The 10,855-nt window shown below is 40.3% G+C and overlaps 1 protein-coding gene across 1 annotated transcript; it reads right to left on the bottom strand.

Annotated features, from left to right (window-relative positions):
* Positions 1 to 1,157: 1,157 nt before the first annotated feature.
* LOC137298205 (serum paraoxonase/arylesterase 1-like) lies at positions 1,158 to 8,895 on the bottom strand. The gene is made up of 10 exons (XM_067830374.1): positions 8,800 to 8,895; positions 8,112 to 8,183; positions 7,075 to 7,145; positions 6,061 to 6,116; positions 5,333 to 5,528; positions 4,815 to 4,944; positions 3,626 to 3,826; positions 2,946 to 3,027; positions 2,553 to 2,687; positions 1,158 to 1,404 (listed from the first exon to the last, which is right to left on the bottom strand). Exons 2-10 carry the CDS (start codon positions 8,174 to 8,176, stop codon positions 1,234 to 1,236), a joined length of 1,107 nt encoding a protein of 368 aa, XP_067686475.1. The 5' UTR covers positions 8,177 to 8,183; positions 8,800 to 8,895; the 3' UTR covers positions 1,158 to 1,233.
* Positions 8,896 to 10,855: the final 1,960 nt, after the last annotated feature.

Raw genomic sequence — 10,855 nt, 5'->3', positions numbered from 1 at the left:
ATATTTGATGAAGGTGGGTACAGTAACCTTGGTGATGTATCAATATTTGATGAGGATAGGTACAGTAACCTGAGTGATGTATCAATATTTGATGAAGATGGGTACAATAACCTTGGTGGTGTATCAATATTTGATGAGGATGGGTACTATAACATTGGTGATGTATCAATATTTGATGAGGATGGGTACAATAACCTTGGTGATGTATCAATATTTGATGAAGATGGGTACAATAACCTTGGTGGTGTATCAATATTTGATGAGGATGGGTACTATAACATTGGTGATGTATCAATATTTGATGAAGATGGGTACAATAACTTTGGTGATGTATCAATATTTGATGAAGATGGGTACAATAACCTTGGTGGTGTATCAATATTTGATGAAGGTGGGTACAGTAACCTGAGTGATGTATCAATATTTGATGAGGATAGGTACAGTAACCTTGGTGATGTATCAATATTTGATGAAGATGGGTACAATAACCTTGGTGATGTATCAATATTTGATGAGGATGGGTACTATAACATTGGTGATGTATCAATATTTGATGAGGATGGGTACAATAACCTTGGTGATGTATCAATATTTGATGAGGGTGGGTACAATAACCTTGGTGATGTATCAATATTTGATGAAGATGGGTACAATAACCTTGGTGGTGTATCAATATTTGATGAGGGTGGGTACAGTAACCTGAGTGATGTATCAATATTTGATGAGGATAGGTACAGTAACCTTGGTGATGTATTAATATTTGATGAAGATGGGTACAATAACCTTGGTGGTGTTTCAATATTTGATGAAGATGGGTACAATAATCTTGGTGGTGTATCAATATTTGATGAAGATGGGTACAATAACCTTGGTGGTGTATCAATATTTCATGAGCATAGGTACAATAACATTGGTGATGTATCTATATTTGATGAGGATGGGTACAGTAACCTGAGTGATGTATCAAGGGGATGTTTGCAGTGGTGATATTCTCCTGTATGTCAAGCAATGCAGCGTCAACCTTCCCTCTCTGCATCCCACAACCCGTATTTGCTCAGGTACCACTTGCCCTGTCTCGGCGTGTATTTATGAATGCAGCCATTGTCATCAATATTTGAAGGCGATTCATACGCATATAAATATTATATAAAGCGTGATTTAAAATGACTGTTTTCACTTTTATTATGAAAATATGCATAGTTAAAAGCTCTATGAATTTAAATATTTCTACATTTACAAAGGCACAGTTACATCACAATACACGAGTTTGTTAATTAAGGAGCCGATAAGCATCTTCTTCTTGTACACAACTGCAACTGAAGATCCAGACAGCAGGTGACCGTCATCAACAAAGAGTTCCGTCACCGAGGACACCGTCCCTTCCTTCAGTTTCACCTGCAGGATCTGAAACACGTGACAGCTATGTATTAGTCAGAGTCCAATATCAGGCCCTAACTGATGTGAAGGACGTATTTAGGAGCAACAACAGAAAAAAGGAGTAGAGATCATTAACATCTATGATGGCGAATACCAACTGTACCTGAGTGCCGTTGTACAAAGCGATCTAAGCGCTACGTTGACTAACAACGCTGAACACATTTTCACATTCATTAACTCCATGTCAAAGTTAATGTCCTAGTTTTATTGAAAGCTCATGTCTGTGTCTGAGTAAAAAGCTTTGAACTGGTCCAAAAAGTGTTTTGAGCTCTGGTGTGTTTTGGTACACGATGGTATCGTAACCGACGGCTTTATTAGTATGTGAAATACGTGAAACTATGAAATATCCACCCGGTATTCCCAGACCGCCTGAAGTATATTTCCACATAATGTCTATCGGCTGTGCTGGATCTGTATTTCCTTTTGTCTTTTGAGTGAACAAGGCAGAAAACAATATTCCATTCCATACAAAAATATGTCTATGTTCAAAAGCATATAAGCTAATTCTTTGAACAAGCACAACTTGAATCAATAATATTTTTCAAAGCATCTCTTGTAAATATAAGACATGGGTACGTAGACGAGTGAGTGAGTCAGTGAGTTGAGTTTTACGCCACACTCAGCAATATTCCAGTTATATGGCGGCGGTCTGTAAATAATCGAGTCTGGACCAGACAATCCAGTGATCAACAACATGAGCATCGATCTGCGCAATTGGGAACCGATGACATGAGTCAACCAAGTCAGCGAGCCTGGCCACCCAATCCCGTTAGCCGCCTCTTATGACAAGCATAGTTGCTTGTTATGGCAAGCATGGGTTGCTGAAGGCCTATTCTACCCCGGGACCTTCACGGATTGCAATAGTAAGGGTGCAACATCGCTACACATATAGAACTGGGAACTGATGACATAAGTCAACCAACTCAGCGAGCTTGACCACCCGATCCCGTTGGTCGCCTCTTTACAGCAAGCATGAGTTGCTGAACACCTATTCTACTCCGTATCTTCATAGGTCCGTGTGTAGATGAACACCCATATAAAGGTTACAATATATAGAAATGACGTATATGTTACCAGCCGGAAAATCGCCAACATCAAAATGCCTTGATTATTACCTGAGACGGCGCTTCTGAAGATGGGTCGGTCACGTGCTGTGCCATAAGGTGTCCGATTGGATGGAAGGCTACATACAAATCTCCGGATATTGGGTCCTCCATAATATTGTCAGGAAACGTGTGGAAGACATGTGACTAGGAAAGAATAAATACATCGCATGTAGGTTCACCCGAAACAGCATCACAACGTTGTCATCGTGTTCACTGTCGTCGTATGGCAGTTATGTCACAAATATGAACAACCATTTTCATGTGTAGAATCAAATACTGTGCCTGTTTCTCATCGTGTTTCTTTTACAGAGAAAGTATACTTTTAACTTAATGAACTAAATTGCGCTTACAAGAAAGCGATTTAGTTGTGAATATGTCCAGGATTATCAATTATTGGTGTACCTGCTTCAAAGTCAAGGAGTTATTATTCCATCTTTCGTATATCTTCATCTCATGACCCATGCTGCTTGCGACGAATACGTACCTGAAACGCAACAGTGTATTGGTCACTGACCAGAATTGGTCTCCCGTAACTTGTGGTTAAACGCTACTAACAGGAGCGTACGTGTGGTCAGGCCCGCTGATGAACACGCCTGTTTGGCAAAAGTATTGAAAACAATACACATTTAAAAATTTGTTTTTAAAAAAAATCTGTAATAATATTTGTTTTCGTTTGTATCAATATCGCCAAACCGAATGACGTGTTTTTCAACGTTTAATGGAAAAGAAAAGATTAATTTAGAAATAAAGTATCAATACACTGTGGATGAAAACTTCCAAGCTTGTTTGGTGTCGGATCCCGTTAAATAACGGTTGCCAACCAAGCACACAGAAGCAAACAATGGGATTCCAAGGAACGCAATTTCCACAGCGAGTTCTGGCGCCCACCACCAGTGGGATCCCGAAGCCTTAATTGGACAGACCTTTTGTGTTCGTAAGAAATATTTTATAATCATATATCAGACTGCAGAACAGATAATGTAAAAACATTGCTACAAGTATTTAACACATTTTAGGTAAATAAATCGCAGGGTATTATATCTGGATCAGGAAACTCAGTATTGTGAAGAAGATGATCTCACTTTCCATCCCGAGACATCTGTATACCGTTGGCCATGATGATTCCGTCTGCTACTGTGCGGTATCCTTTGTCGTCATAGTAACCCACGTTGGTCCATGCCATGAACGACATCATCTCCAGCATGCGCCCAATATAGCTGGCTGACGAAAAGAAGTTGCTGTAGTAGAAGCTGTCGTCACTGGTGGCAATGACGTCGTTCAACCTGGAAAGAAACCATCACCCAGATTTCCAGAACGTTTAAGGGGAGGCAATTCGTTGTCTCTGGCACAACAGTAGAAACCGCCCGCCTGAAACAATATGCTTGTTCAAATGCGGTTCTCCTAGATTAAGTTTCCAGGTTAGTCAGGATCACGTAAATGCAATTATGGCTTTTGCCAAAGTGAGCGTATGAGTTTACTTTTACACCGCACCCAGCGATATACCAGCCAAATGGTAAATAATCGAGTCTGGACGCAATTGGGAAGACATGACATGTGTCAACCAAGTGAGCGAGCCTAACCACTCGATCCCGTTACTCACGTCTCATGACAAGCATGGGTTACTGAATATCACTTCTAACCCATATGTTCACGAGTATCTTGCGAAAGTGATAAACGTCTGTAACCTGCATCACTTCGGGCTTTTGCCACCGTGACATGGCTAGAATTTGGCTTCAAAACCAAACCCACTCACTCACTCTTCACAACGACAAAAAATTCATGCAGTTTTTAGTAACATGTTCAGTTGCCTCGTTTGCCCGTGAAAGAGTATATAATTCTTGTCCAGTCTTCATTTAATCGCACAAGTCTTTTCTTAAAGAAGTTAAACTTAAACAAAATGCATCAATAACACAGCATTTACTTTACTTCATTCCAAACCATCTGTTTAAATAAAGAAAAGGTCCTTAGGAAGAAATGATAATATTTTGTATGTTTCATATATGCACTATGGCATTTTTCTATTCTCATTCGAAAACAAAATCAAAACAATACTGCTCCATTGTCCGCTCTGCACCCAAGTTTATCCGATAAGCTTTCCACTTGAATTTTTATTGTTTTAAATGACGTATAGGAACAAGGAAACGTTATGTAAACTTGATGGTCGACGACAAATTATCCCAATATTGCATATACTACGACTATTTAGTAGGATGCCCGCTAGTTTTAAACATAGACTGTGCACGTTTACAACAGATCCCACATCGTGCTCACTGTTTAATTGTTGGATGTCCAAAGTAGGATTTCACATGTTGAAGAGACAACTTGGCCACAGACACCAGGAATTTCTCTATTTTCTCCTCTCCGTCTTTCTCGTGATTAACAGCATACAGGTACAATTTTCCTGAAAACATAGGCCTTTGCATCAGAATATCTTCATTCGTCACGCCTTCACATTTTGCGACATCTTGTATAGAATGCTCATCAAAACAGAAAGTTTGCCTCACATCAACAAATCTAGTCAAACATCACCCGATCTCTCAAACATATCTCAGAATACCAGCTGAACATGTCCGCTGAATCATCCACACCTCAGTTGAGCATATCCGATACTGTTCTATAAAGTCTTTGTTCTCAGTGGAAGGATGAAAACATGAAACGTAAGTGCCTCGCCGAAGGACCGGCACACAAAGACCGGATAGACTGTCTTAAAGACATGTAAGAAAATGTATCAGGAATATCTGAAACAAACTACCGGGATTCCTGTTTCTCACGAAAGCTTTTCCACCCACCTGTTTTCTTGTCTTCCCACACACTAATACCATGGGGCTGAAACCGGTCCTTGTCGAACTCCTTGGTGGAGGTCAGACTCATCTCCTGAACCTCCTTCTTAGGGTTGTTCATGTCGAACAGATAGATCCTGCCCCTGCCATTGTTCTCGGTGTAGAACTTGTCAAAGGCTGCGGAGTTTGCTTTCATACGAAACCCCTGGATACGGTCATCTCGGTTTTACCAGGTGCCATCACAGTCATGGGCACGTGTTATAATCATACCAATTATCCTTTAATGGTTTCAGTTAATGCGCTATACACTATGCGAAAAAAACCCAACTTTTTAAATCAAATCAGTTTTATTAGAAGAATACATCGTCATCGGGAAATTTTGACAAATGCTCCAAAACAAACTGCGGTCATTACGTCATCCCGTTATGCCATATTTTTGTTCTGTCCATATCTTCCAAACCCAACCTGCTCATAGCGATTATGATGGCATCAGAGAAGATATTGTAATAATTGGTGTATATCACACCTCTTCTCCATAAAAGGACCACACTCTGAACTGGTTATTATGTATATTTTTTACGTCTGTACTTTGACGAAGATATCGAAGTAATTATACAGATAGAGTACAGTCGTACAGCCCCAAAATGCTCAGTGGTACATCAAGACGTTTTTTGATACTTGTACATATAAAAACGTTTTTTTGATAGTTGTATATGTTTATATGTCAGGATACTTACCGAAGAAATGAACACGATACCATTGTCCATCAAGTGCATGTCCTCAGAACCAATGCCTGAACACAATCAATAATAACAAGGAATAATTATATGGTGTGTGTGTTTTGCACCCATTTCTTGCCTGACTGCAGTTTTGTGACATTCTACGGTTATCTAAAAAGAGTCTCGGTTGTTGAACACAATCTCAATGTTGATTTGGTTGATAGTCCACTACCACCTCAGCACAGCCTTCCTGACATTCGTGGTACCACAGAAGGCCAAAATGTAGGGGAATCTACACATTCAACTGAAGGTTCTCCTGGGAGAAGTCCCATTCGCTGTGTGCAAAGGTCGTAAGTGCGATGATCAGCTGAGTAAAACTAAGCAGTCTGTCTGTGCCAGGATCACCCCAAGCCACTTTGCTGCATTTACTCATTTTGTTCGGCAAATACTGATACAATATACAATAATAAACTAACAGTGTAACCTATGCTACGCAAACACCCATCAAACCACCCAACCATCAGTGACCTGAGTACCATTAGCAGAAGAAATTAATTCTCATATATCACATTTTGTGACATACAGAACATATATATGGTTTACGCAAAATGACATGTATTTATTTTTACAAGGCATCAGCGAAAAAGATGCAAGTACGTGATAAATTTCACATGTATAAACATAAATCTTCTTTGATATATTTGGCTAATTTTGTAATTGATGTGAATTTATCTACTGGGGATTAATGCTGAAATACTGCTTGCCATCTTGAGCTTGTTGTTAGTGTCGACTATACTGGGAAGAGTAGTCAGGCTCTGTGACTGTTCATATTGACTCACTGAACCAACCACTGGTTTCGTCTGACCCAAATTGGATTATTTACCAGTAGTTGTGAGGTCTCACGAATATTACACCTCGGAAATAAAACATGGTACACGATAAGAAAGGAGTATTATCTTGAGGAACTTGAAACGTGGGTTTATACTGCGAATTGTCGAGAGATAGATTTAAGGAAGTACAGAACTGGCATACCCATCCCTTGCACCTGGTGGCAGGGTCCGGGGTAGTGGTTGAAGATATGTTTGCTGTAACCCATCTTGAAACTGAAATTTGAAAAGAAGACAAAAGTTCAGTGATGGGTGTTGTAGAACATACCCTCACACGAGTGAATATTCAAATCTAGTGCTTCTTGTCAACTATGTGATTACATTTAATAACCAATATTTTCACCAATATTTTATAACGGTATGTGTTATTGAAAACTGGAAAATTACAGACCAGCTAAACCACGTTCCTCAATGTTAAACCTGTCAAGGGTTATAGTGATAACGAGCATCGGACTTAATCCGTGTCCAGTATCTCTAGAGCTAATAGAACCAAAGTGCAATTAATGCATGTATCGGTCTTGACGGCTGTTTGTAGTTCACGCTGGTCAAATCATGTGCGTACCACTTATACCTTCATGGCATACTCAAGACAGGCCATCGATGCCTTGGTTCATCTAAATGACATAATCTTAAGCTCACATTAAAAACGTTATTGTAAGTTTTATCTGTAAACGCGATTATCTGCGATAACTGGAATAGGTATATAGTACGGATGAGAGACACAAATCAGGGTGTGGCTGTCTAGTAAATGTTATCTATTGCATTACGTTGTGAATACTTGCTGTTTTGTAACTGTGTACAATGTAGATAGTGGAAACGCCCTCTGGCTTGATGTGCAGAGTATTTAACAATGACATAGCGTTGTATACTTTTGAATGTGTGTCGCGATTAATGTAGTATGTATAACGAATCTACGTATGATGTTTATGGTCTTTGAAAGCTGATTGATAACTATAATAATTGTACCCATACTATTATCGAATGATTATGTAACAAATGATCCTGTGAGTGCTGTGCAATAAACTCCTTGTTTGTTTTACTCAGGTGTTATGTGTGGGTTTGTATGGTCATACCTCTTGCCAAGCGAGCCAATTCCCTGAACTCACGATTTAATACATTTAACGACCATGGTGACATTGAGGTAGTTTTGATATATATAATTACAGTTTCAGGAATACTTACTAGAACTTGACGGCGTGTTGAAGCACCAGCAGTGCCAGTACACTGCCTATAGTCTTCATGTACATCTTGAACCTGGAACAAGAAGCATTTGCGTTAAATTTACAGCGTTTTATTCATCTCCTCCCACTCGAAATCGAAGAGCAGCTGGCATTACTGAGTCCACGTCCCGAACTGCAGGATAAACCAGCATCTCTCTATCCCCGAACATTAAACAGTCATGGTGTGTACTTAACGCACTCTCGTAAACATGAATACACGAACTAACTTAGACAGACATAAACTTTTCGTGTCCCGCGTGGGGATTCGAACTATAAATCATCTAATCCGAAGTGGACGCTTTGTCCACATGACCAAAGAAGTTAACCCCGTCAGCAAGCTGACAAGGGAAGGATGGCATCTATGAGATAGCCCCACGTTCCTCTACATACTCCCTGTCTACAGAAGGCACGTCCCGGGCCCCATTGCAGGCTACTGAGACTTATTTTGCTCAAATTTCATTTGAGTGAGTGAGTTTAGGTTTACGCCGCAAATTTCATATGAACGTGCTCAGCCCTACGTTGTGTATTCAGTGCAGCGAGTATACAATTTCTAAAATTTGTAGTCTAGCAAACTAACAAACAATATTTCTTATAAACCCATACACAAACAAAGACCCCCTTAGCTACCTATGAGTTCCTGAAGCGCCTACCTGTGGCAGAAATATCCTCCTTCCTATGAATCCAGGTATATTTTCATGTGAAAGACGAAGGTAATATAACCGGGAAAAGTCAACTCATCATGTGACGTCAAGTCCCTGGCGCTGACTCAACAAAAACCCCGCTCCGAAAATACTCCGTGAAACTGGGTTGAGAGACCCACCTACGCTGCAGGCTTCAATAGACGACCCGTCTATGGGTGTTATCGATAGCAACAAATAAACCCCTCTCGTTAGTTCGTCGACCATGTATGGTGTAAACAAGGATCTATATACTCTATTACGTTAAACTATATTAGGTGGTGGGGCTCTGTGACGTGGTTGATTATTCACTGGCATGGTTGATTACTTGTGACGTTGATTATTTCAGGACGTGGTTGATTATTCAACGCCATAGTTGACTACTCCGTTACGTGGTTGAGTATTCACTAGAATGGTTGATTACTTATGATGTTGATGATTATTTCAGGACGTGGTTGATTATTCAGTGGTATGGTTGACCACTCTGTGATGTGGTTGATTATTCAGTGATTACTCTAATTACCCGAATCCTTGCTGATGTGTTCAGTCACTGGCATAATTGATCAAGATACGTATATTGACAGACCGCACAGAAATACTTCGACTACTTGTGAATGTGGCTTAACAAACATTCACCCACTCAAATCTTTCAGACAAGACGCTTGTTATACGTTCGCTCTGTCATAGCTGCATCTGGATAACATGGATACCTTACTTAACCACATTATACGGACCACAAATCCGTGTTATTTACTGTCTCAGTTATGTTGATTCACCACTATACACATAGCATGGATGTTATTTGGTTGGAATGGTCTATTTCGTCGCACTTGCTCTGAGCAAAGAACGTTCAGGGTAAGAATGGGTACACAGCAACGGATCCTGTCCTACGAGACAAGACGAGGCAATTGTTTATTTACGTCTCACTTCTGTACAACATGCAAAAGCACAGACCTACTCAGTGTGAGTTATGAGAAAGAACGGTCGTTTTAAAATCCTAAAACGTCTCGGCACTCGTCGGCACTGAAAAAATAATCCAGTTTAGACAACTTGCCGGACGAGATTGAGATTTTATGCCGGTGTTGACAACTTGCTGGATTGGACAGATGCCGGTTTTGTCAGCTTCCGCTCACAAAATATAGTAAATGTATCAAACTACGAACACTTTATGAGCATAAAAGGACTTTATGAGCATAAAAGAAGCAGATTTGGGCAAAATAGTTAAAAAAAACTATCAGCACTTTGACACATCAGAAGTTTTCCAGCATTTGTGAAAACATATAAGTCCACATCATGGGAATAGCAATTTGAAGAATGTTTTTCTCTAATATCGCTATATAAACTGACGGACAAAAGAAACGCTGGTTTCACAAACCTGGTTGCAAAACTGATTCAAACTCAAAACATTGTTTACAGCAATATAGGAACATTCTTGCAAACCCAACCTTCGTCGCTGATAACATGTAATGGACGTGCAGCATGATTTTTGGGTGAAATCTGCGTTTTTGCATATAATTTCAAAAGTGCTTTTACGAAAATTTCGTGCAAAGATCGGGTATAAATAATGACTAAAACTCTTCTCTGACATTCGACCGTTTAGATTTGATGAACAAGAATGCCACGTTTAACATCTGTACAGCGCGAGAGAGCGATAGGAATGCTGGAGATGGGTGTAACCCAGTCCAGGGTTGCGACAATCATGGGCTGTCATAAACCACGATAGAGAGACTAGTGCAACGTGTCAGACAGACTGGTCAGACATCAGACAGACCACGGAGTGGAAGACCGCGGGTAACAACGCAAAATGAAGACCGCTATTTACGTCTGCTTCACCTTCTTAACAGATTCCTCACTGTTACGTCATCAGCAAGAGATGCACTACAACACCCCATCAGCAGGAAGACCGTGGCCCGACGTCTCCGCCATTATGGACTGAGGGCTTATCGACCATTCAGAGGAATGACCTTGACCCTTCAACATCGACGGAACCGATTGAGGTGCGCTCGAACTGTGCAACTCTGGCAAAGAC

The sequence above is a fragment of the Haliotis asinina genome, chromosome 10 (assembly GCF_037392515.1).
Source record: "Haliotis asinina isolate JCU_RB_2024 chromosome 10, JCU_Hal_asi_v2, whole genome shotgun sequence".
Taxonomy (NCBI): Eukaryota; Metazoa; Mollusca; class Gastropoda; order Lepetellida; family Haliotidae; genus Haliotis; species Haliotis asinina.
Note: the sequence above shows the minus strand (reverse complement) of the source record. Positions and strands in the feature narration are given on the sequence as shown.